The sequence below is a fragment of the Microtus oregoni genome, unplaced genomic scaffold (genome assembly GCF_018167655.1).
Source record: "Microtus oregoni isolate MIOR12 unplaced genomic scaffold, Mior012 000015F_ref0000493, whole genome shotgun sequence".
Lineage (NCBI taxonomy): Eukaryota > Metazoa > Chordata > Mammalia > Rodentia > Cricetidae > Microtus > Microtus oregoni.
The window spans coordinates 48914565-48941968 of NW_024543074.1; the positions used below are offsets into that span (position 1 = coordinate 48914565).

At 43.9% G+C, this 27404-nt stretch overlaps 2 protein-coding genes across 2 annotated transcripts; both read right to left on the reverse strand.

The window, feature by feature from the left end:
• Positions 1-7666: 7666 nt before the first annotated feature.
• On the reverse strand, positions 7667-8605 carry LOC121456381 (olfactory receptor 2M3-like). The gene has a single exon (XM_041664456.1). The coding sequence runs from the start codon at positions 8603-8605 to the stop codon at positions 7667-7669; it is 939 nt and encodes a 312-aa protein (XP_041520390.1).
• A 10489-nt stretch (positions 8606-19094) lies between these two features.
• Positions 19095-20048, reverse strand: LOC121456617 (olfactory receptor 56-like). The gene has a single exon (XM_041664933.1). It carries the CDS (start codon positions 20046-20048, stop codon positions 19095-19097), a length of 954 nt encoding a protein of 317 aa, XP_041520867.1.
• Positions 20049-27404: the final 7356 nt, after the last annotated feature.

Sequence of the window (27404 nt, forward strand, 5' to 3'; positions counted from 1 at the left end):
CATCTGTCCCAGTTTGCAAAAGCCTCTAATAAAATTGTCCTTGAGCTTCCTTAAGGGGGAAAAAAGGAAAGGGAAAAGTATCTTTGCAATGATAACCTGCAAGATGAACCAAGTGATGACATTTACATATTCAAGGATGAGATGAGACATCAGGTCAAAGGAAGATGATAAAGAGCCCAACATATTTTTAAAAACTTAGCTGAATGCTGATTTTCTGAGTGAAATATTAGTGCTGTAGTCATTCAGGGAAATACTGCTCTTCACAAACATTTCCAGACAGGGTCTCTCATGGTTTGACTCACAGTGGGGTAGGGATGGCTACAGCCCACTTTCGGGATTCAGCTGTTGAATGACTACCACTTGATGAGCAAAGGCTTCCTCCTTGGGCAGGAGATGTAGCTCAGTGGTAGAACACTTGTCTTAGCTCAGTGGTAGAGCCTTGCCTAGCATGTGCTCTGGGTTTGATGCTCAGTATCACATTAAAAAGCAAATAGGCAGTGGTGGCACACTTTTAATCCCAGCACTCGGGAGGCAGAGGCTGAGGATCTCTGATTTCGAGGCCAGCCTAATCTACAGAGTGAGTTCCAGGACAACCAGAGCTACCCAGAAAAATCCTGTCCTAAAAAACAAAACAACAACAACAACAAAAATACAGAGTGCCCTATTCCATCATAAGCATTCTAAGCTAATGCTACTCTGTTTCGATTGTTTCCTCTGACAATAAGGTAGAAAAGCCTTTTAATTTAAACTTTAAAATGTATCCAGAACCTGTTAACTTCTGGTCATTTTCTTTTCTACCCAGAACCAAACTCTGTAAACTCTAACCCAGATTACTGCAGGAACTTCCCTGTGGGCCCTACACAGCAGCCTGGATGGACTTACTGGCTGCTGGGCATTTTGGTACACATCTGTAACCCCAGCATGAGGGCAGACAATGAGACTGGGGCCAGCCTAGTGGGTCCCTAGCTCCCAAACACAAGCAACAAACAACCCCAGGGCAAATATTTTCTCTTCTTGTTCGGAGCTCTAACTTCTCACACTGGATTACGAGACCCTGTTCTCTCTGGCCAGGAAGCTCTCATTCTCTGTCTGTCTCTCCACTCTAAAATTCATTTTCAGCGGCCTTTTCTAGCTGGAACACTCTGGATCCTGGCCCAGACTCTACACTCCCTAAGGGCTGGACCATGTTTCCTTCCCCACATGCTACCTGTCATACTATGAAGTCCAGGAAACTGGTGTCTCTAGTGTGCTGGAAGAATGAAGTAGATATTTTCTTTTGGTCCAATGTGTTTAAAGAAGGTCTTTATTGAAAACGTATATTAAAAGATTATCTTTTGACCTGGATTTGGTGATGCATATCTGTAATGTCAGTAATTAGGGGTGGGAGTGCTGAGTCAGGAGAGTAGGATGGTCATAAATAAGGTCAAGGCTAGACCAGTCTGAAAAGTGGGATGAGACAACTGTCTCAAAGGCAAAACACTTGGAGTGCACTTCCTAAGTCCCTTCTGAATATTTGTCTTCACGGATACTCTGTCTTTTCAGAAGTCAACTCCTGTGCCTGTGCATGGTGGTCCATAGGTATACACCTATAATCCCAGCACATAGGCGAGACAGAAAGAGCTTAAAGTCATTCTTGACTGTGTAGAGAGTCTGAGGCCAGCCAGGGCAGTACCAGGCACCATCTCAAATAAAGCAAAATAATACAAAGAACCTTCAACAACAACAACAACAAACCCCAAAAGAAATGCTACTTCCTGTCTGCAGCAATCTCATCATTTCTGTTTCACCTTTGGTTTCAGTGATAAACATTCTGGGAGCTAGGAATTAGCTTAATGGAAGAAGGTGTGTTTAACATGGGGTTCAATCCGTAGCACTGCCCCCCCAAATATCTTGATTGTGTAGGGTGAGGTATTTGTTGTCTTTGTATCCCCCATAGCTTGAACTCTGACTGTGAGAGAGTGCCACATCCCATGGCAATTGTTTCCAAATGTGCATATAAGCCAAACAGCTCTTCATGCACAGTAACATAGACATGTTTGCTTGTTAACTGTGTCTCCAGAAATCTGAAAGCCAACCTACTAATCAATACCATATGGCTTTCTTAGCATTTCTACACTGAGATTCCATTCTTAACATACAAAGCCCCAGCTAGAAGAATAGCTTGATGGTAGAGACCTTACCTACTGTGTGGAAAGCCTAGACCCAGTCCCCAACACAACAAAGATAGATAGATAGATAGATAGATAGATAGATAGATAGATAATAAAAGACCAAAGGCAGGTTGTTGTCTGAGTTTACTGTCCTACCCAGTTCCCACAATCGTTAAGTCCCAAAGAAATCACACAGAGGTCTACATTAGTTATAAACTGATCGGCACATTAGCTCAGGCTTCTTATTAACTCTTATAACTTATATTAGCCCATTATTCTTATCTGTGTTAGCCACATGGCTCAGTACCTTTTTCAGTGAGGCAGTCACATTTTGTTTCTTCTGTGGTTGGGTCAGGACTCCAGAGGAATGGGCTTCCTCCTTCTCAGAATTCTCCTGTTCTCCTTGACCTGCCTCTACTTCCTGCCTGGCTACTGGCCAATCAGCATTTATTTAAAATATAATTAACAGAATACAGACCATAGTACTACACCATCAGGTAAGTATCTTAGTCTTACCACAGGGACCACCTCTAGGCAATAAAATAAACTCTGGGTTCTGAACATGTCACACATTATAAACATGATCTATGTTCTCCTCTGCCTCTGTTCTGCGCTTGCTCCATGGCTTTTCTGTGAAACACTGGATTAATCTGGAAAGCCAGAGTGTTTACAGAACAACCGGGTGGTACGTCATCAGCTGCCCACTAGCTTCAGTATAGATAACTCTTCTCACATGTGAGTTATGACAACCATTATCAAGGTCGCTCTGCAGAAACTTGAGGCTGTGTTTGCTAAAAACACTGTTTCTTCACTTGAACATTTTGATATTGATAAGATGGCTCAGTTGGGATGCAAGGCTTGGCATCTCTGTCCGTTTAGCATTTCTGTGTCTTTTGCTGCTTCAGAACCTCTCAGCAGACTCTGCTCAACTCTTCATGTAGCTATGCTGACGATTTGAGAAATGTGTCGAGGATTGCAATGCATGATTAACTTAGCCCATTGTCCACTGGAGCTGGCTTGGGTTTCTTCCACCTTGACCTTAGGCTTCTTGTCAACATAAACATTGTAATTCTTCCAGCCCTAAACAGCTGGATGTTTGCACAAGACAATGGTGCCAACTGACCTTCAGCAGTTCCTGAGGAAAGTCCTTGCTCATCACCCCACCAAGTACAAGGTCACAAAGCTTGCACAAGAGACAGCCTGTAGTAATAAGGGGCGGCAGGGCTGCATCCCCAGCACCCCGGCAGCCTGGCTAGCTTTTGCCCGAAATAACAACACACAAACTGTATTCATTTAAACACTGCTTGGCCCTTTAGCTCTAGCCCTTACAGGCTAATTCTCACATCCTGATCAACCCATCTCTAATAATCTGTGAGCACCGGTCTTACCGGGAAAGGTTCAGCATGTCTAACCTGGCGGCTTGCTTCATGGTGTGTGTCTGCCCAGGAGCGGGACATGGCGTCTCTCTCAGGCGTCTGGTCCCGAGAGGAGAGCTGTCAGAGACTGAGCTCACTTCCTCTTCCTCCCAGCATTTTGTTCTGTTTACTCCTCCCACCTATCTTCTAACCAATAAAATGGGCCAAGGTAGTTCCTTTATTAGCCAATGACCTTCCTCCATCATTTCCCCTTTTTTTGTTTAAACAAAAAAAGGCTTTAACTTTAACATAGCAAAATTACATATAACAAAACAGTTATCAAGTAAGAGTTACAATAATCTTTATCATAACTAAGGAAAACTATAACTATAACTAACTATTCTTAACTCCATCAAAGACTCCAGAAAGATACAATACTACCTAAGCAAACAAGAAAAAAGCAACTTTTAAAACTCTAGAAATGACAGAGACATCTCGCTGCCTGGACAGTCACCCAAAGTTCCTCTGTACCATTGGGGCATCCATCTTCAGCCTTCAGGCCCATGGTATCCAGCAGACATTTCCATAAAGCAGGAAAATTCAAAGTCAGTTCAGTCACTATCTGTTGTGTCCTGCAGAATGTCTCACAGACTCTTTCATGAATCAGGAACCCCAAAAGATCATCTCACCTTAGGCAAGTTCAGTAGTCCTCTCTCTGTGGGTTCTCTGTGTCCAGTTTATGCGATAGTCCAGGCAAGAGCAGTTTCTTGCCCAAATGGCTATCAAACTCCATAACGAGCCTCTTTGATGCCCATCTTCCTCTTGAAGTAGATTGGTGCACCAGGAGCAGAGTGTCTCATTGTCATGAAAAGTCCTAAGTTATTAAAACATTTAAAATGCCATATTCTGCAGCCTTTGAGAGATATGAAGAATGCCTATCTGAAATATATCTCTATATGTCTAGAATATCTAACTAACATGACTACAAACTTGACTATTATGATTATCTATTAACAATCTATATTTCTAATTATACATTACATCTTTAAATGAACTACACAATCACAGTTCCTTAATCAAGATCAGAAACACATATACATATAACAAAATTGACCTTAAATTTAAATCACTAAAACAAAATCCATATCAATGTAAATTATTCATATCTCTATAATATCTCCCTTTAAATGTAAAAGAACGTTTATAAACCATATTTGGGAACATGGGCGCAGTTTTTTCTCTCCAAACTGCTTCCTGCTGAATGGGGGCATCGTTAATTAGGTCTTTCATGGTATAACCTGTGTGCTAGTTTCATCTCATTTGGCAGTTGAGCGAAGCAATTTTTTGAAGGCGTGCACAGGAACCATTCAGGAGGACGTGGTCTATCATACCACATTGGGATGGAAGCAATACACAGACTCTCACCCTCTGTGAAAACAAAATAAGAAACTCCTTTCCAAAGTATCATATCCTTAAATCCAAATTCAAAATATCTATGTTGGATTAGTTCAGCAGCATTTATAAATAAATATCTTTTAGCAGCTGTTGCTCCTTCCTCAGCATTCAAATAATTCAAAGAGAGCATAATAGCATACAGTATCAAAATTCTCTGTGTATTTTCCATCTTTGTGCAGCTTTGTTTTAACCTCTATTTTGTTTATTTTTACTTTTAACTCTTTGCTTTTTGAGACAGGTTCTCTGTATCTTTGACCTGAAGTAACTCTGTAGACCAGGCTGTCTTTGAACTCTCAGAGATCTGCCCGTCTCTGCCTCCCAGGCATTCGGGATTAAAGGTGTACACTACTACACCTTGAACTCACAGAGATCTGTTTGTCTCTGCCTTCTAGGCACTGGGATTAAAGGCATGTGCTACCACACCTTGAAGTCACAGAGGTCAATCTCCCTCTGCCTTCCAAGTGTTGGGATTAAAGGTGTATACTACCACACACAACAACTCTCTTCCTTTTTTTTTGTTTTTACTTTAAGAATTTTGACTTTTAGTCTGCATATATTTTTAACATGCTGTAAATCATTTAAAAATTTTCTTTGTCTTTGAATCTCTCTTTACTGTATCTCTCTCTGTTTTTCTGACCACATGAGTCTTTAATTTAACAAGCAATCTCAGTAGGACTAAAGGCGTGACTTTGCCGGCTAGATGTAGTCCATTCCTTAGCTTTCCAGCCTCATGGCTGAGGTACTGGCTTTAGCCATGTTTACTGCCACAACTCTATGGTATTTCAAGGTCCCTGCCAGCAAGCGAGCTTCAGCAGCCTGTGCTTGCAAACCACACGAACCGCCTGCGTAAAAGAGTCAGAGTTTGCCCTGGCAGGACAGCTCAGAAAGCCGGCATTTTTAAACGGCGCAGCTTTTTTCCTGCTACGGCTGAAAACTGAAAAGCATGCGGTCAGCTTTTCGTCAACACCTTTTAAGTGTTTCATGGCAGGATCTCTTAATGAGCTGCAGGCTTTGCAGCTAAAGCTGAGTCAGGAAGCCTCTCTTAGATGAGGCGCTTGCTTGCCTCTGGCAAGCAGAGTAGACCCGAGAAATTGTTGCTACCACGTCGGGCGCCATTTGTAGTAATAAGGGCTGTGGGGCTGCATTCCCAGCACCCCGGCAGCCTGGCTAGCTTATGCCCGAAATAACAACACACAAACTATATTCATTTAAACACTGCTTGGCCCTTTAGCTCTAGCCCTTACAGGCTAATTCTCACATCCCGATCAACCCATCTCTAATAATCTGTGGGCACCGGTCTTACCGGGAAGATTCTAGCCTATGTCCATCCTGGGTCGGAGCTTCATGGCGTGTGTCTGCCCGGGAGCGGGGCATGGCGTCTCTCTCAGGCGTCTGCTCCCGAGAGGAGAGCTGTGGAGTCTGAGCTCACTTCCTCTTCCTCCCAGCATTCTGTTCTGTTTACTCCTCCCACCTATATTCTAACCAATAAAATGGGCCAAGGCAGTTCCTTTATTAGCCAATGACCTTCCTCCATCAACGGCCAACTTTTGAGACCATGGCCCTGACCAGTGGAGTTGTAACATATTTCAACTTATGCCTCCCAAAGTTAATAAAAGCCCAGTGCTCCCATTTGTTCAGCAACCAGCAGCCTTATCCTGACTGAGGCTCAGAGCTCTCTCTTTAGCTGTAGTTGAAGTCAATCATGTTGCAACACCGTTTGCCTGTCTTGTTTGTAGTATATGACTTAGTCTTGTTTCTATTGTTGTGTTAAAAGTCCAGTATCAGATGACTTCAAAGAACACTTGAGCCCTGGTCAGCCTAGGCAACATGCTCAAACTCCATCTTTTAATAGAAAAAAAATAGGTATGATTGGGGAAAGATGCAAAACTGTGTTTCCTAGTAATGAACACATAAAAATGGAGTTTCACCAGAAAGTAATTAGTTTTTAGTGAATGCCAAGGAACTTTGGGTTTTTATCAACAACCAGGGTTGCGCAGATGAAGAATGGAAAGTCCACAGACGAGTGACTTTGCCCAAAGTTTCTCAATTCTTACATAACCAAGCTCTATGCACCAAATTTTGATACACAGATGAGTTGTGAATAGGTTTCCAATCTTGGTTCACTGTGGTTTTTGTGTTTGTTTGCTGTTTGTTTTTTAACAGGGCCAGCTCCTGACTTGGTCTTGGAACTCAATGTGTAGCTAAGAATAACCTTGAATTTCTGGTCTTCCTGCCTCTGCCTCCCAAGAGGTAGGATTATAGACACTGGCTAACATGTCTGGTTCATGTGCTGGGCAAGACTTCAAGTGCTTTGTGCATGCTTGCTAGGCGAGGACTCTACCAACTGAGCCACATCCCCAGATGACTGTGTAGCCTAGAGGGAAGCTGTGTCTGCCAACCTCCGAAGGACATAATCAGGGTATCTGCTAGTTCTTAAAGTCACTACCGGCTTTGAATCCTCAAAAATGCTGGTTCCCATAGGAGGAAGAGTCATGTGAGGCTAACAAGAGCCATCTGGTACTCGATCATCATCCTTGCAGGTGTCCTACGTGTTTGCAGATCGCTCCCAGCTCCCAGCCTAATCCTACCTAGCCAGAGAGGTCCCCAAAAGGCATAGAGGAAAAATGGTAATGACAGGGAATCCTGGACAGAGGAAGGAACAGATAAGACAAGAAACGAGCAGTAAGGTGTGTGTGGGTGGCTTGCCTACCTGCCCCATCTCCCGAGCATCTTCCTTAGGGCACTGATTACATCCCTGTTCCTCAGGCTGTAAATGAGTGGGTTGAACATTGGAGTGAGGATTGTGTAGAAGATAGAAGTGGCTCTATCTCCCATTGGTGTCCTAGCTGAGGCCCGCTGCATGTAGCTGAATATGGCTCCCCCGTAGTAGAGGCCCACCACAGCCAGGTGGGAAGAGCAAGTGGTGAGAGCCTTCTGTTTCCCCTCCGTGGCAGGCATTCTAATCACAGCTGTGAGGACCTGCACATAGGAAGCCACAATGACCCCAAGAGGCAGCAGTAACATCACCACACAGCATGCGTAGATGAGGTCCTCGAAAAGTGAGGTGTCGGCACAGGAGAGGCGCAGCAGGGCTGGGACCTCACAGAAGAAGTGGTCCACTTCTAGAGATCCACAGTAAGGGAAGCTGAAGACCATCCCCACGTCAATCACACTGTCTGCCATTCCACCCATCCAAGATGCCATGGCCAGGGAAGTGCAAGCCTTCCAGTTCATGAGCACAGGGTACCTCAGTGGATAGCAGACTGCCGTGTACCTGTCATAGGCCATGACAGCCAAGAGGAAGCACTCAGCTCCTCCCACCGTGACCACAAGGAAGATCTGAGAGGCACAGCCTGCCAGGGAGATGAACTTCCTGCCTGAGAGGAAGTTGGCTGCCATCTTGGGTACCACTGTGCATGTCATTGTCAAGTCCATGATGGAGAGCTGACTGAGGAAGAAGTACATAGGGGTGTGCAGGCGCCTATCAGCCTGGATGAGTGTCAGGAGGAGGATATTGCCAACCACAGCAGCCCCAAAGGCCAGAAGTACCAGGGAGAAGAAGAAGGAGTCATAAGGCGAGTGTCCGAATAGGCCTGCAAGGATGAAGCTGGACAAGGAGGAATGGTTCCAGAGCTGCTCCGCCATGGCCCTGAGAGACAAACAGATAAAAAAAATGTATTGGACACCTCAGTAGCATAAAACAAAACAAATGTTTTCCTCCCAAAAGGCAAAGATTGGCCCTTTGGTCCTGCCCTCCTCTTTCCTCCTGCAGTAAAAGTCCATTTTCTCGCATAGCTCTTTTCAGGTGTACCCAGCGTGAATGGACCCTTATTTCTCCTAAGAGAAGATGGAATGGAGAAACAGGTAGGGGGTTGGGGAGCACAAGGAGAGATAAGTGGTGGCTAAATGGCAGGTGGGAGGAACAATTTGAGGAAAGGGGCTATAGATTTAAAAGACAGGGAAGTGCAATATTGGATGACCCAAGTGACAAAAGGAGAAAGAAGTTTGGATGGAAGGGATAAAGACAATACAATTAAAAAGCAAAATTCTCCTTGTTAAGAATAATGGAAGAGGGCTGGTGGGGTGGTTCAACAGGTAAAGGCGCTTGCTATGTAAGACCTGCGTGAGCCCCAGAAGCCACACAAAGGTCAAAGGAGAGAACTGACCCCATAGAGTTGTCCCTAACCTCCAAGCCCGTGCCCTGTCACATGCACCACTACATATACATTATACAGACATGTTCATTCATTTAAGAGGGCAGAGACTCCTCTCCCCTCCTTATCGTGGAGCACCTACCTTAGGAAACTAAGTACGTTTCTGCTCTGTGAGATGCATGTCTTTTAGCGACTTTGTTGTAGTGTGGTAGCGCAGGCCTTTAATCCTGGTACCCAGGAGGCAGAGGCAGGCAGATCTCTGTGTGTTCAAAGCCAGAATGTTCTACATAGTGAGTTCCAGGCCAGCCAGAGCCATATAGTGAGACCCTGTTTCAAAAAGAAAGAAAGAAAAAAAGGGAAAATGGGGTTGGGATTGTATCTCAGTGGTTGAGCCCTTGCTCAGTAAGTTTGAGACCCTGAGTTGAGTGTGTTCCTTGGGAAAGAGTGGGAGGGGAGGGGGAGAAAGGAACACGAAGAAAAGAAGGGAAAACGGTGCTCTTACCTCAGTGTCAGGGTAGATTGGGGACCTGATTGGAGCCTGGCGCCTCACTCAGGAACACAAAATTGTTTCCTTTCAGGAAGATGTGAGGTTTAATTTTCCTTTACACAAAGCCAGTTATCTAGCAGATTGTCACTTCAATCAGCAAGCAAATTGAAGATAGACTGTGTGTGACAATGGTGCAGTCAATTCCTCTTCCTTGAGGACATGTCCATTTGCCTGAAAAAAATGTGCATGTATCTGTGTAGGGAGTGGGTGGCATCCTGTGTAAATGTGTATTGTTGGCATGGCTACTGTCACATCAAGGACCCCAGTGTCTTAAACTCATGGAAAACAGCAAAGTCTTCCATGGGCTAGGTTCAGGGAAATGGCAAAGCCTCCCCTCCTAGTCCAAGTGTGAATATTGCCAGTGTGCACAGAAAATGTTCATCATAGCTTTCTGCGCCTCGGACATTCACAGTCTGAAGACTGTTCCCCTGCCGAGACTGCACCTATCAGGACAGGTAAACCTGCCTCTTTGTTAGGCTGTATAATAGCCCAGCCTCCTTGTTTATCTGTATCTCATAGCCCCATCGCCTTGATCAGCTTATACAATAGCCTCACTTCACTATCAACCATATAAAATAAACATAAGGAGACTCCAGAGTGCTGAAGCTTCTCCACCAGAGAGCCTAGTCTGCAAAATCCAAGCTTTTTTGCGTATCTGTCTGTCTGTCTGTCTTTTCTTTATTCCCCTGTTGCCCCAGCTAGCTTCATTCATGGAGCTGTGTAAGGACGTGGCATACCTGATTACAAGGGTTTGTGCATACAAAACCTTGAGTTTCCCTTCTTTCTGTTCATAGCATTCATACCCCCATGGGAGCATCACATCTGGCTTATGGTTTATTCAATAATAAACATGTGTGTCCTTTTCTTCTATCTTTGTTCAGAGGTTTTCCTTTTCTTTTTTTCTGGGTGGGGAGAGGTTTTGTTTTTTTTCCTCAAAAGAGGCAGGTGCTGAACAAAGATGAATGTCAATCTCAAAGGCATCATGGGAGCCTCAGAACCTCAGACATGACTCTCTGGGTGTACGTCAACCACTGTCTTATCCCAATACTTAGACTTTTGAAAAACATGAGATCAGGTACTGGGGACATGTCTGTGTGTGTCATGGTCAAATATAATTTGCTTTATTTGGTGCTTGATCTAAGTGGACTAGACTGCTTAGAACCAGTGACTATTCTGTCACATTCACCCCCATTTAAAAGTAAGAACTGGGCCAATACTCACTTTCTAAATGGTGACTGAAGAGGTGTACATATTGGTTCTGTTGATAAGTTCTGTCAGCGTCTATCAGAATAGAGGGCACAAAACTGCAGTGCAGAGGAGAAACCATGTTTTGTCATGTACTACACAGCACAGTGAGCATAGTTCAATGTGATACTTCACAGTTCACAGCAGCCGTGAGTTCAGTGTTTACAGTGGCAATACATACAGGTTCTCACCAGAAAGAAATAAGGGTGTGAGGCAGAGTGTATGTGTGTTGGCTTGATTTAAGCATCCTGTAATGTGTGCATACAGCATCGTACTATACCTCGAAGAATATATACAACTAAATATGTTAACTAAACCTAACCAGATATGATAGCGCATGCCTATAAGATCACCAGCTTGAGGTCTACCTGGACTAAAGAGCAAGACACTCTCAGATATACTCATAGGCACAGAGAGGGAGGGGTGGAGAGTGAGGGAGAGGGGGAGAGAGAATCCTTAATATAAACTTAAAGGTATCAAAGCCAGGCAAGAACGCTGCACAGAGTTGAAATGAGGGTTTTGCTGAGCAGAAGCAGGAACTTTTGTTTGGTTTTGTGTGGTAACTGCAGCTGCCATGTGGTAGCTAATCAGGCTTAATTCGAAGGAACAAATAAACATCTTCCGTTTTTCAAGCAGAGACAGTTTTGCCCTTGTGAGGGAGGAAGATGTTTGGGGTTCTTAGTCCAGCTGTGTCTATGGGACACTTTGGTGTATGTTTTAAACCTGCCAGGCATGGTGGCTCACATCTGTAATCTTGACATTCAGGAGGCTGAGCCAGGAGGAATGCAGAGAGCTCCAGGACAGCCAGTGCCAAGGGCATGTGACCTTGTCTCTAATAACAAATGAAACAAGACCAAACACAAATTAAAAGTATATTTGTTGGTTTCTCCTCCTGGGATTCTTATTTGCTGGATCTGGATGGGGCTTGGCTGTTAACTGTTTTTCAGCTCCTCAGGTGAGTTACAGGGAAAGAAAAAGGTGTATACACATTGGCTTAGAGCAATCTGGGTCCATAACTATTCTCATCTGGATAGTAGCGGGAAAGCTGGGTAGAGGCAGACGGTGGAAAATGACGAAGGGTGATCTAAGACACAGCAAGCGGTAGACATGCGCCCTTAAAGGAAGCCCGAAACGCAACCTGGACTCGATGGATCTACTTGTTGACCGTAGAACTCAGTCCAGAGCCTAAGAACAGGTGAATAAAGACAACTTCACCCTAGAAAATTAGGACTGCCATCTTCCTGCCTCCACTACCTTTGCCAGCCAATGCACCGAGGTCTCTCTACGTGCAGCCCAACTTTCTCTAGAGAACCCGAAGAAAGGGTTAAAGCCAGAACAGTTCTTCCCAGTTCCTGACCACCGTTAGTCCTTCATCTCTCAGACACCCCCTCCTCTCCTCAGTACCCACCACAGTAGCTCCCCACAGTTCACCTTCTACTTCGCTCTGCAAATCCAGGCCGTGGGGTAATGTGTGAGCAAGTGTTGGTTTGGGAGGACTTTGATGTGCTCTTTGCCCCCCGCCAACCCCAAAGCTCCGGACACAGATTTATAGAACTAACCCCTCAAGGTTGTCTTCCGTTTCTTTCAAAACAGCTAATGAGCTCATGTCCCAGGTTTATACAAGGCTGCTGTCTTGGGACACCAGGCCCAGCTATTAATGAGACCAGGGAATAGACATGTACTGCACTCCAAAAAGGAAACCCAAATAATGAACTGACTCCAGGACAAAGTTCACTCCCCATAGCCCTAACCCTGAAAAATACCCTAGACTCCCATTAAATTACACAGGAAGATCCCCCATGGAATATTGTCATACCTATTCTTCCCCAAGAGCCATCTTTACCTTGTCCCAGCCTAAGCACTGAGTGTCAGAAAGAATGTCTGCCTGTACTCTGGGAGTTTTGTTAGTGGACGACCACTCTTTCTCCTCCTCCCTCTCTCTGTGGGGGGTATTTTGGTCAGTGGACAAATTTTTGAATCAGTTCTTTCCTTCTTACAATCCCAGGATTCAAGAGTCTGAGGCAGGAGGACCACCGTGAGTTTCAGGCCAGTGTGGACTACAAAGGTATAACTGAGTCAGAGTTTACTCCTTTGCTATCTGCCATCCAAGCCGGCTTTCTAGGTTAAGGACGTCATCCAGTGGTGAACATTTGTCCAGCATGCATAAGCTCCTGTGTTTCATCCACAGTACTGTAATCTGAAAAACAAAACCAAATTCTCCCTCATACTATTTCTCCCATGGAGAATACAGACCACAAAATGTTATATACAAATGCACGACCCTGGAGTAACTAAGGATAAAGACTAAATGTCTGTAAACAGTGGCTATTGGGTAAGTTGTTAGTATGTTTGTTCTTCTTTACAAATCTTTGCAAAATGAACCAAAATGGGGGTAGCTTGAATTCCAACCCAGAGTTTTTCCACTGCACCAAAGACTCAGAGATAGTATGACAGGCTGTGAAAGACTGCAGTGGGAGGACTGAGCCAGCAACCTGGGGCCAGAGCAGGCCTCAGACTCCACAGGAGCAGAAATGGATTCAGACCAGGGACATTTGTGGAAGCAGGACTGGGCCAGTGACCTAGGTTGGAGCAGGCCAGAGGCGGTGAACTCCACAGGAGCAGGACTGACCTACTGACTTGGGCCAGAGCAGGCCTGAGACAGTGAACTCCACATGAGTGGGAGTGGATCCAGAACAGGAACATTTACAGAAACAGGACTGAGCCAGCAACCTAGGCTGGAGCAGATAGCCAACTCCACAGGAGCAGGTGCAGGGGAGCAACCGCTGAGGGAGTGGGATGGAGCCAGAGACCTCTGCAGGACCAGGCATGAGTCTGGGACCTACAAGGATATAAGCAGGAACCAGAGACCTCTGCAGGCCCGGGTGTGAGTCTGGGACCTTTGAGGGAGTAGACCTTAGCCAGGATAGGTCCAGATGTGAACCTGGGACCTCCGAGGAACTAGACCTGAGCCAGGACCTCTGTAGGTCCCCACATGAATCTGGGACCTCCAAGGGAGTAGGCAGGAACCAGAGACCTCTGTGGTTCCAGGAATGAGTCTGAGACCTCTGAGGAAGTAGGCCTGAGCCAGAACCCCTGTGGGTCTGGGCATCATTCTGGGACATCCGAGGGAGTAAGCAGGAACCAGGGACCTCTGTGGGTCCAGGCTCACCCGAGCCTGGGACCTTTGAGAAAGTAGATCAGAGCAAGAGACCTTTCCGGGACCAACCCCAAGCCAGGGACCTCTCCAGGAGTGGGTCTAGACTAGGGATATTTACAGAAACAGCAACCTAAGCCAGTGCAGGCCTAAGACACTGAGCTTCATAGGAGCCGAGCAAACCCCGGGAGTGCTGAGCAACCTCCAGGAACATGGAGTAACCAATGGGGTGACTGGAAATGTGGCACTGATTGCATCATGAGGAGCAATCATCTGAGCCTTGGAACTACTGGCATCTGAAAGATTGATCACCAGAGTCACAGACAGCCCCAACTACATCAGTTAGAGGAAACGATGGATAGACAAGATAAGAACACAAGCAACACCACACCAACCTAATGATCCAATAATAGCAAGACTTGAACAACCAAATATAGATGAAGCAGAAGAAAATGGCCTAAAACATAACTTTAGGAGAATGTTTGAGTTCCTTAAAGAGGAAATGAAAAATTCCCTCATAGAAATGGAGGAAATAACAATCAAAAAATTGGAAAACATCAACAAATCCCTTAAAGAAAACCAAGAAAAGGCAATCAAACATATGGGAGAAACTATTCAAGACTTGAAAACTGATATAGAGACAATAAAGAAAACACAAGCCAAGGAAATTATAGAAACAGAAATCATGAGAAAATGATTAGGAACCACAAATACAAACATAAATAGTAGAATACAAGAGATGGAAGAGAGAATCTCAAGTGTTGAAGATATAACAGAGGAAATAGACTCATCAATCAAAGAAAACATTAAATCTAACAAAAGCTTAACACAAAATATCCAGGAAATATGGGACGCCATGAAAAGACCAAACCTGAGTAATTATTAGGTTTGGAAGAAGGATAAGTTCAACTCAAAAGCACAGAAAATATATTTAACCAAATCATAGAAGAAAACTTTCCCAACCTAAAGAAATATATTCAAATGAAGATACGAGAAGCTTACAGAACACCAAATGAACTGGATCAAAAAAAAAAAAAGTCCCCTGACCACATAATCAAAACACTAAACACACAGAATAAAGAAAGAATTTTAAGAGCTACAAAGGAAAAGGTCAAGTAACATATAAAGACAGACCTATCAGAATTATACCTGACTTCTCAATGGATAAAATGAAAGCCAGAAAGTCCTGGTCTAGTATTATGCAGACATTAAGAGACCATGGATGCCAGTCAGGACTACCATACCCAGCAAAACTTTCAATCACCATAGAAAGATGAAACAAGATATTCCATGACAAAACCAGATTTAACCAATACCTAGCCACAAACCCAGCCCTACACAAAGTACTAGAAGGAAAACTCCAATCCAGGGAAGTTGGCTACATCAACAAAAACACAAGACAATTGTTGATCTTATAGCAGCGAATCCCAAAGAAGGAAAAAAATACACAAATTAACATCACCAACAATAAAAACTAAATTAACAGGAGATAGTAGTCACTGGTCATTAATATCCCTTAATATAAATGGACACAACTCATCTATAAAAAGACATAGGTTAAAAGACATAGGATTTTGGATACAAAACCAGAATCCATTCTTTTGCTGCTTACAAGAAACACACCTCAACCTCAAAGACAGACAATGCCTCAGAGGAAAAAATTTTCCAATCAAATGGACCTAAGAAACAAGCTGGTGTAGCTATCCTAATATCTGACAAATTAGATTTCAAGCTAATACCAATCAAAAGAGACAAAGAAGGACATTTTCATATTAGTCAAAGGAAAAATCCATCAAGAGGAACTCTCAATAATGCCTAAACTATTGGCCAAATGTTGTATGTTGTAGTGTGTGTGTGTGTGTGTGTGTGTGTGTGTGTGTGTGTGTGATTATTTGGGTCTGGGTTGCTGGGAAATGAAGGAACAATCTCCATTTACACTGGGGTCATGCCAACTTGAGTGACTGAGCTGCCACCCATGGCCATGGTGTTGTCTGGGCCCAAGTCCCGACCATAGGCCATGCCATGTATGGGTCTGTGTCCCTACCTCAGCCAGAGTCTGCATCAATGCCCATGGCTCCTGTTACCATTGAAGGCTGTATGACTGCTTGGGATTCATGTTGGAGTCCAGGGACCACCCTACTGCTAAACCCATGCTGATTTGAGAGGTCTGGGCTGCTATTCATAGCCATGGTAATATCTGGGCTCAAGGGTCTGGTCCATGGTTCTACCACAGCTAGGTTCTGTGTTGATATCTGTTGCCTGTGTTACCACAAGGGCCCATGAGAACCATGTGTTGAACCATGTGTTAAAGTATGAGAGCTTTGCTAAGCTGCCCTTCCCCCTACCAGAGAGCTGCCCCTGACCCTTGGGGGCCCTGGGGTAATGGACTCCCATGACCCAGACATGAGAAAGCTGATCTGGCTCCCTAATAGTAGCACTGCCCTACCCCTACTTATGAAAGTTGGCCCCAACCCTAAACACTGGCATCGGAGAGTTAACTCTGCCACTCACCTGATGGGGGTGGTCCCAGCAGCTGGCTCAGAAAAACCAAATTACCACTCAGATACACATCCAGGACTCTAGTGGGTTCTCTCCAACATCTACCCCATCTATGACCTGCTGGAGATCGCCAAGGGCCTAGTCCTACGGAACCATAACCATAGGATCTCCATGACTCACGGCAACTGCAGGTTATCGAGAGGAGTTTTGGTGAGGGTCCAGTATTGATGGTGTGGCATCAGCCAGAGGTCTTGAACTTGACCAACAACACATTAAACAATGAATATTTGCAAGTAAAACTGTGTGGACAGAAAGATAGACTGCAGGACACACAGCGGCCCCCAATGCCACCAAGATGAAAGACGAGGTGATGGAGAAGCGGGATGTTTTTGTCTGCTGGCTCACTGTTCTGGGGACTGAACTCTGTGTCTTGTGCATGCTAGCCAAGAATTGTACCGCAAAGCTGCAGCCCAATCCGTCTCATCAGTTAGGTTGGTAGCACTAACACCTACATCGGGGGGTAATCGTGATGAATGTGTGAGATGATGTAAAACACCAGGTAAACATGAGGCAAATCCTGTCTATACTGAATCGACACTCTGGCCACAGAGTCACTGGCTACACATAATGATACTCTCCCATTTCTTTCACTGGTTTCCCTTTTTAAGAGATGAAGGAAGCTGATTTCCCCCATAAAGTATCCTCTTATCTCGCAACTAACCAAATTCAGGATCAATTAGACTATTAATAGGCTTATATAACAGGTTGGAATCTGGACAAATCCCAAGTTTGATATCTTTTGTTAAAACATTTCCCTTTGGTAAAGGATCTTACTCCATAGCCCAGGCTGGCTTCCAACTTGGCAATCTTCCTGTTTTTGTCTCTGGATAAATTTAAATATTCTCCCCAGAGATGTTTTGCTAATTGGTACTAGATATGGTGCTTAAAAATGGGGAAAGTTCTCTCAATTGCATTTTAGTCAGGGCCCTACTGGAGGTACATACAGAATTGGACACATAAAAGTGGAGGTGGACTCCAATCCCTTGCAGTTCCAATCCTATGATCAAAAAAATATGCTAAGTGGGCATGGCAATAGAAGAAATCAAGGTTTATGGCGAAGGGCAGCTATCCCATTTTTAAACCAAAGAGAACCTGAAAGTTGTATTAATAGGGAGTTTGAAGCGTTCTCTCTCAAAACCAAATAGAACAAAAATTGTCTAGTTTAGTCTTTAATATGTTTTTATTCAAAGTGCATAACAAAGCCAGAAAATGTAGGTAGGGCATGCAAAAAATGAAGAAAACATGACCCTGTTCAGAGAAAAGACATCCATCCAGACAGACTAACAGAGATCATTTGGGTTTAGAAATAGATCAGGTCTTTAAATCTCGGAAATTGTTTAGTGAATGTAAAGACTATGAGACTAGCTGAACACATGGAGATTTTCAAAGCTGTTTGAAAGAGAAATGGAAGCCCTAAGAATAAGGCAACTTTAAACTTGAGAAACGCTGAAATGATGGATTATGGTGTGAAATAAAAGTCATCTTGGAGATAGAGGATAAATGTCAGCAAACTACGATGTAGGCAGATATGCTTTTACTGTAAAGAATGAGGCAGTTCGTAGTTCAGGATATTGTAGGCCACACGATTTCTGTCACAACAATCCAACTCTTGTTTTAGCATGAAGGAGACTTAGTGGAACTTGATCAAAATAGACAGTGGGCCAGATTTGGCCTGATAGATTGCTGACCCTTGAACTGCAAAATGAACTAAGAAAAAAATTGCAGAACCAAAGCAAAATGAAGACAAATGAAAGAATTATGGCTGCATCAGATACTCATGTTTGGGTATCCTGATAGTCTTAAATGGTTAAATTAGAGGAAAAAGCTCACATATCATGGGATCATTGTGATGAATATGTGTCTGTAGAATGTCAATCCAAAGAGTCTAAGAAAGGAGGGAAGAGTTGAGCCTCGTAGTGCTATATCTAAGCAAGAGGAGGCTGAGGCAGGAGGCTTGATTGTTTGAGGTCATCCTGAGCCACATATGGGGACCCTGTCAAAAAAGGCAAAACAAGCACAAAGTCAACAAAAGCCCCCCAAATTTGATAGTTATTTATATACATTATTTTTAAAGTTATAGCTCTAGTCTTTCCCAAAGATCCATCAATATTAGGGCAATACAAGTTCATTGATTAAAAACAAGCCCACGCTAGTGACATACTATTTTCAAGTACAGAAAACAAGAGATCTAGAGAAAAATAACCAAAAGTAACCATACAATGGAGGATCTCCATTAAAATACATAGTTGACTTCTTAATAGAAGCAACTAGAAAAACTAACAAAAAGACCTTTGAAGACTAAAAAGGAATTTGTCAACATATAATTTTATACTCAGTAAAAATATTCAATAATGAAGAAAACACAAATGTGTGCATGTGTTTTCAATAGGCTACATTTGTGTCTCCCCCAGTCAAACCACAGTGGACCAATCCAGGCTCTCACGTTCCATAGTTCACATCTTCAGATGCCGTTTTTCAACCAAGAGCTCCCCTACCACAGGGACACTTTCCCAGGAGTTTCCTCAGGGCTCCAGTCACTTCTTTGTTCCTTAGACTGTAAATAAGAGGGTTGAGCATGGGGGTGATCATGGTGTAGAAGGCAGAGACCACTTTGTCCTGCTTGGAAGAGTGGTAGGCCTGTGGCCGCATGTACGTGATCATGGCAGCCCCGTAGAAGAGGGAGACCACCATCATGTGGGAGGAACAGGTAGCAAAGGCCTTCTGCCGCCCTTCCGCAGAGCGCATGCTTAGCACTGCCACCAGGATCCGGAGGTAGGAGGCGGAGATGACAGAAAAGGGCAGGAGCAGCATGAGGACACAGCAGACGTAGATCATGGTCTCGTAGAGGGAGGTGTCGGCACAGGCCAACTTGAGCACAGCAGGAACCTCACAGAAGAAGTGGTCAATCTCCTGGGAGCCACAGTAGGGGAAGCGGAGTGTAAAAACAGCCTGGATCAGGCCATCCACCAGGCCAAAGAGCCAAGACCCTGCTACCATGAGCCAGCAGACACGGCGGCTCATGACTACGGAGTACCTCAGGGGGTTGCTGATGGCCACATAGCGGTCATAGGCCATGAAGGCCAGCAGGAAGCACTCATCCCCCAGGAGGGTGAGGAAGAAGAGGATCTGGAGGCCGCAACCTGTGAAGGAGATGGAGCCACGCCCCATGAGGAAGTCAGCAGCCATCCGTGGCACGATGGTGGAGATGAGCATGAGGTCCATGAGCGACAGCCAGCTTAGGAAGAAGTACATGGGGCTGTGCAGACGAGAGTCCACAAGGATGAGGAGGATCATAAGCCCATTGCCACAGAGGGCCACTAGGAACATGACCATGATGATGGAGAAGAGGAAGAGGTGCAGCGGAGTGCGGGAGAAGAGGCCCAGGAGGATAAAGTGAGAGATGAGAGTCTGGTTTCCTGTCCAGGCCATTGTTAGGAAGAGCTGGATCTGCAAGCAGGTTTACAAAACTCAACATAACATATATATGTGTGGGGTGTGTGTGTGTGCTATGTATATATATAAAATATATACACAACACATATATGCACATATACATGTATATATACACATTTATATAACATATCGCATATATATATTATATATATAAAACAACACACACACATACATATATATATATATATATATATATATATATATATATAACATAATATTGAGGACATTGTGACTTTGCCCAGTGTGTTGTCATCTTTAAATATGACTTGGTCTAGAATAAATGTGTAAACTCTTTAAAGATTAAAAAAAAATAGTGTTGGTTGTTAAATTCTAACACTTTCTTCACGTAACTGAGAAATTAGTTTCAAGCTTGTTGTTATTGTTGTTGCTTATTAATGCAGGAAGTAGTTTCTGTCCCTAGCAGAAACTGCTCTATTCTCCTGTCTCATACCTGACTGAGGATGTCGTTCAGGGTTAGATCACGTACCTAGTATGCACAAAGCTCTGGGTTCAACCACTATCACCACACAATAAGATAACATAAAATCAGTAAAGGTCCCAGGTCCTAACCACTTGAGGGTTTGCTCTTTTAAGAAAAGCACGTAGGCAGTGAAAACAGTCAAGTGGGCACCCTACTCAACTTTGTTTTCCTGTTGTTGTTTAAATGGAGACAACAGTAAGCACAGAAACCGATGGACAGTGAAGATGTGCTGTGGGAACATTAGCAGCACTTAGTGGTTTAAAAGTGGTGGCTGGGTGCCATTACTTAGAGCATCTGTCATGAGCCAGGAACCACAGTGAGGGCTCTATGGCATCTTCACAGAGCCTCATAATTACCTGAAAGTAGCAGGTGTGGCGGTGCACACCCGTAATCCCACCCCTACACGAGGGACACTGAGGCAGGGGGATGTTGAGGTCAAAATCAGCCTTGGCTACATAGTGAGACCCCACTTCAAAACAAAACCAAATAAGAACACAAAGTCCTTGGGGGAAAAAATGGCCATTAACTTTATTTCATTAATGGCAAACTAAGGCCAAGGAAGGTTCATTATTATTTTCAGATATGAAAGCGTATAGCATGTTAAAAAAATCAATTACGTGTGTGTGTGCGTAGGTGCACACACATGAAAGCTTACCGAATGCTTTTAGAAAATATTTTAATAACATATAAGCGGGGGTGGGGATGTACACCCATGTCCTTCTGCACCTATGTGTGTGGAAGCCAGTTCTCTCTTTCCACCACATGTGTCCCAGGGGGTAAACTCAGGTCATCAGTCTTCAGGATTTTACCAGCTGAACCATCTCACTGGCCCTCAAAGTACTTCTTATCTTAGAAAGCTTAGCAAGTGAAGAATGGTGAAGGCAATGGGAGAGTCCAAAAGAGAGAAGTAACTAAGGGGGCGGGGCGGGGCTCAGAGAGCAAGGGTGCTTACAGCCAAGACTGACAACCCAAGTTCAATCCCCAGAACCTGCATTAGGAGGGAAAGAGTCCTGCAGGCTGTCCTCTCTCCACCACCACCACACACACACACACACACACCTAGAGGGAGGGGGACTTGATTGGGGGAGGGGAAGGAAATGGGAGGCAGTGGCGGGGAAGAGACAGAAATCTTTAATAAATAAATAAATAAATAAAAAATTCAGAAGTAACTAAATAAACTATAATATATGGCAAAATAATATTTAGTCAATGGGATATCAATGACATTTATTTTATTTTATTGAAACAAGGGGTCTCTGCGTAACAGCTTTGACTATCTTGAAATTTGCTTTGAAGACCAGGCTGGCCTCAAACTTGTAGAGATCTACCTGCCTCTGCCTCCCCAGTGCTGGGATTACAGGTGTGTGCCATGACACTTGGTTATTTATGACTTTTTAATATTAAAAAATTATTAATAGTTTTAAGAATTTCTGAAGGCTTGAAGAAAATATGCCAGGGTATTAACAGTGTAATTTGTCCTATGTAGTAACATTAAATATCACTTCTTTAAATTTCTTTGTACTTTCTACATTTTCTATAAGAAACATGGAAAATTAGTTTAATTATAAAGTTAGGCTAAATCAGGCTATTGTGTGACTCGAGAAATGAAAAAAATTAAGTTATGAATAGTTCAGGACCTAAAAATCATAAGTCTTCCCATAATTACCACCAAGCAGCTAGCAAAATTAAATAAAAAGTCCTAGTATTTATTTACAATTACAACAAGTATGGAATAAAGATCCTTAACTTAAAAATTTAACTGAAAAATATTTTTAGCCAGGCATTTTTAGCCATATATATGTTAGACTCGATGGTGGAAGGGAACAATTTTCCCCCAAATCCACACGATCACAAGTAGAATCTCTCAAGGGCATTGGCATTTTGCAAATGGAAGTGTTTGGGCTGGGGTTCTTTTAGAAGCTCCCCCAGGGCAGTGAGAATGCCAAGAACAGATGAAATTCTGGGTACTGGGGGCTGAGCACACAACACATCCTGATAGGGTAGAAGCGGTAGAGACTCAGAAGAGGTAAAGAAAGATGAGGGACAGGGGCACCTGCGAATAGAGGCCGCAGGCGCCTTCTCCAGAGAGACAGACAAAACTAAAATCATTAGCTCACACGCGTAAAAACACAAACTCTCTCCAAGAGAGGGAAAGAAATCGAGTAAAGTCACATCGATGGACACTTTGCGGGGATCGTTCTGCCTCTGTGGCAGGGAAAGGAGAGAGGATTGCATCAGGTACTCCTTAAAGCCTCTTCTCAACCACTGGGGGTTACTAACAGTTCCCTTTAAAATATGTAGGGTCTGAAGATCTCCAGTCCTGGGGGGAGATGGTGCTTGCGCACGCCCGTCATGGACCTCTCTAGACCTTCTCTCTAAGGAGAGTGACCACATATACAATAAAAGTCAGTAGTTTTAGATACTGCAACAGCTGCGTGGAAGATGACCAACTTCCAACTAAGAAAGCTAAGCTCTGCAGTGGCCATAAAAATACAAAATAGTAACCAGAGAGCAACCCCCCTCCCCGTCCCCCACCGTGCGCGTGCTCAGAATGGGTTACAGGATACAGCGTTGTAGGGATGAGTATGAGGCCAGCAAAGGGATCTCCTGGAAGTCTGCTGAAGAAACGCCCTGCCATACATGTCTCCCCCACCCCACATAAAGGGGGCCTTCCTCACCCCTGGCAAACACACTACACTGCTTCTCTGGGGAAGGGGAAATGGAGTCGCAGACCAGGGGAGTTGAGGCCACGGCAAGTCCAAAGAGCCGGTGGAGAAGGTGCATCGTCTGAGCTCTTCTCCTGGACCCAGATTCATTTCCACCAAGCAGGAAAGCAGAGGACTCTCCCTGCTATCAGGAATGTGACTAACTTAGGAACCACTCAGACCTACCGATGCCACACAGAGAAACACAAACCAGTCCTGTAAGCCAGGCTACAACGGGCATACCTCACACACACTCAGAGCCAGTTGTTCTTAATTACAAATTCTTAACACTCTAATCTGAGCCGATATCCAAGGCTAGCAGACGTAAAAATTTTCTATCAACCAGCGAAGGAAAACTAGTAAGACAATAGAGATGAGAAAGGAGACTTTCCAGGGAAGTAGAGAAACCATTTTACCAAGCATGAGTGAGATAAAGAAAGTGTGACAGACAAGGACAAGGTTAGAGTCTGGGAAAAGAAGTCACAAGAGGATGGCACAGGGAAAAAAGCCCTCAGTAGACATATTTAGAAAATAAGAGAAGTTTTTTTTTTTTTGAGCAACTCTCCTGGCAGGCAATCTTACAGAAATGTTTGAATGCCTGCAAAATGACTTGTAGACAGGATGTAGATTCGATTAAAGTAAAAAAAATCATAAATAATCTAATTACTCAATAGAGGAAATGCTAAATAAACAACGGAGTGGTATAAATAAGAAACAGGCTTTTAGTGAGTTTCTACAGAATTCTCTCTAAATTGTTTTAAAGTGCATCAGTGCACAGAAGGCAATGGACACGTGGACTCACAAATCAAATATCGAGGCTAGTGTGCAAGAAAACAGCAGCACTGACCCTGAGCCAAGAATCATGGGAGTCTGACACGAAGTTAGAGAAGAATGTCTTCGTGGGACACAATTTTCTATCTTTAGCATTTTTAAATTTGTGAGAAAATAGCCTAGTTAAAATAAATAAATATATATTAAATTGATGCCCAATAGGATTTGTCATGGAAACCTGCAAGACAAAAGCCAGCAAAAACAGCACAGAGTCTACAGCGGGCACTTATAAACACATATTGAACAAATAGCTAAAATAATTTTGGAAAAAAAAGTATCCTGGGGACTTGCCTTGTCAGTGAACAAAACACAGTATGAAGTCGTATTAATTCAAATTTCCTTTTTTGTAGGATCAGATCTTGACAAAGCCTTTGTTGTAGATGAGACACTCAAGCAGAAGCACACCTGGGAATTTCCTCGAAGAGCTTTGTGTCAGAAAGAGTGGAAACTGGCCCCACCAGAGAGATTTCTCACAGAGAAAGAAAACTACACACCGAAGAGAAGGGAGTGCACTCACCAACACATGCTTTTCCAAATGAACTCAGAGTTCTAATTATTCTTCAAAAAGAGAATATGAAGATGGGGGGAAGTACGTGGGTGGTAGAGGAAGAGCAAGCAATGCCTTGCATCCAAGAAGGGGGACATGTAGGTGGTTGTTGTTGGTCCCACTAGAATCAGATAAAATCTGATGTCTCCATATTAGAAGAGACAATTCTCCCAACACTCTGAGGGTCTGTCTCATGAAAATATATGACAGTTTCATTCTGAGTTTTGTTCAGTTGTTCCTTGGCTTGACAATACCAAGCCATACTCTTCCTGAAACCTATGATGACATTCTGAGGATGCCACCTCTTTTCGGGGCCACTCTGTCTCCCTAGCTTTAAATGATGAACTGAACAAGACAGCCAGGTGTTCTCCAGTGCTACCCATGGTATAAGATATTAGGCAAAAGAACCCATCATCAGAAGCCAAAGGGAGACACACAAGACTTCTACACCTGAAGGCAAGAGAGTGTCAGTTGTGGTGGCTTTCACAGACACTGGTGGCTTTTAAGGATCTGGAGGGAAGGACCAAGATGCAAAGAGGACAAGTCTTACCTGAAATCACAGAAACAATGTCAGGAGAAATGTCTGGGGGACCAGCAAGGGACCAATCAGAGTCTGAACGGACTTAGAGAGCAGGATCCATTTACTGCCACCACCCAGCAACAACTGCTGCAGCCAGTGAGTTAGATCTTCAAAGTGGTCACAGCACAGACAAGCTGAAGTACCTCCAGACCCTTGAGAGAAATGGATTTGGAAAAGAAGTGCAAAGGGCTTAGGAAACAGAGAAGAGAAATTTGTGGAGAAAAAAACCCACCTGACTATAACGAGTCTCTAATCTTCTATGTTGTACACACAGGAGTTGGGGAAGCACAATGTATTCCAAGAGGCTGTGGAAAACTATTGAAGAGATACTCTAAAATGGGGAGGAGATTGGAGCTGAGAAAAGGACCACAGAAACCCCAGAAAAGAGAGAGCTCCTCCCTAAAAGACTAGTACCTGCTGTAGAAGCCATGGAAAGGTCTTCCAGAAGATTCACCTTTAGCCTGCCGAAAGAACCTTGGACCATGAAGAGAAGGCAAGGGAATACACAGAGTTCTTACCTGTAGGTGTGACCCCTTGGCAGGGTCAGGGCCAGCTCCTGCCTGAGAGGTTTTATCCCCTGTCCGCTCCCACCTACTGTCGTCTCTGCTGTGACTAAGGAAAGTTGCTTCTGCTTTGATAAGTCCTGAGAGACCTGTCCTCTGCCACACCTCTGTCCCAGTCTCTCGAAATTAAACCTCCGAGGGAAGAGAGCTTCCTGCCAAGTTTTCAGTCATCTCTGGGGCCACAACAAACTCCCTCCCAGGGGGAAGACATAGTGGAAACTAGGGCATGAGGGTTTCTGTGGACCATCCTGGGAATACTGGGTTTTCCCTGCCATTCCAAAAACAAGTAGGAGCTTTGGCTTTTGTGTTGTGATGTAGTCTACTTTGGTGTCAGTCATTAAGTAACATGTGTAGGTGGAATCTACCTGGAATATTCTAGAGCCCCACACTTCTGCATCTTCCAGCAGCTTCCTATTGCCTAACCCACTTAGTGTAGTTATACTGGCTCTTACCTCATAGCTCAATTCTACTGTGTTTCAGCGCGGTCCCCAGAAGTATACACAAACACACCCAGAGGTCACTTGTTCCGGGCACTGTCCACCTTCTGCCCACCATCCTGTAGGTTCACAGAAAAAAAAAATGGGTTTCTCTCATATTAAGAAATTGTCAAGACTTAAAGGTAGCATACCACACTGGTAAGCCCAGCATTAGGAAGCTTAAGGAGAAGTATTGTAATTCTGAGGCTAGCCTGGGGAAAGTGAGGTCCTGTCTCAGAAAACAATGCAAACAAAAAGGTAACATAGGATAGGCACTAGGAAGACAACATCAGAAAAGGCTAGGTGGTAGAGACCCACAAATGTGAGCTTGTTCCACCTTGACTGGAGGTCAGAGAGTTTGTACTTATTTTTGCTCTTTCAAAGTTGTTGACAACTTTGGCTACACACTGTAACCTAGGGTATGATTACTTGGTGTTTTGGAATTAAGATAGCCCACAGAGGTGGGTCCACTCCACCCTGACCAAAGGTCAAAGAATTCAAGCCTATTCCTGCTCCTTCATTTTTAATTAGGAGGTTTGACTTAGGGAGTGGCTGCCTACAGGGTTTTTGGTCTAGGGTGTGTTCACTGCATATCCTGCCCCAAACATCAAATGCTTTACTCAGAAAATAGTGGCTTGTTGTTTCAAGTACTGAAGTAAGTAACTGTTCTGGTTGTCCTTTGTGTCATGCTAAAGCAGGGTTTTTTTTGCCTTCTTCCACCCTTTTGTACTGGGGTATAAAAGAATATGAAAAATAAACGCAGGCAGATTCAGTATTTAGTGTACACCAAGTTGTCCTCCTGGTACCATCCTATGTCTCTATGTTTCTTTCATATCTCTATTCCTCCTACCTAACATTTCTAATCCACATGCCCCTGCTTGTTGTTGGGGTTTCTGTCCTGCCTGGTTCCCACAATTGTTAAGTCCCAAAGAAATCACACAGAGTTCTACATTAGTTATAAACTGATTGGCCCATTAGCTCAGGCTTCTTATTAGCTCTGACAACTTATATTAGCCCATTATTCTTATCTATGTTAGCCATGTGGCTTGGTACCTTATTCAGTGGGGCAGTCACATATTGCTTCTTCTGTGGCTGGTACGGGACTGCAGAGGGGACTTCCTTCTTCCCAGAATTCTCCTGTTCTCATTG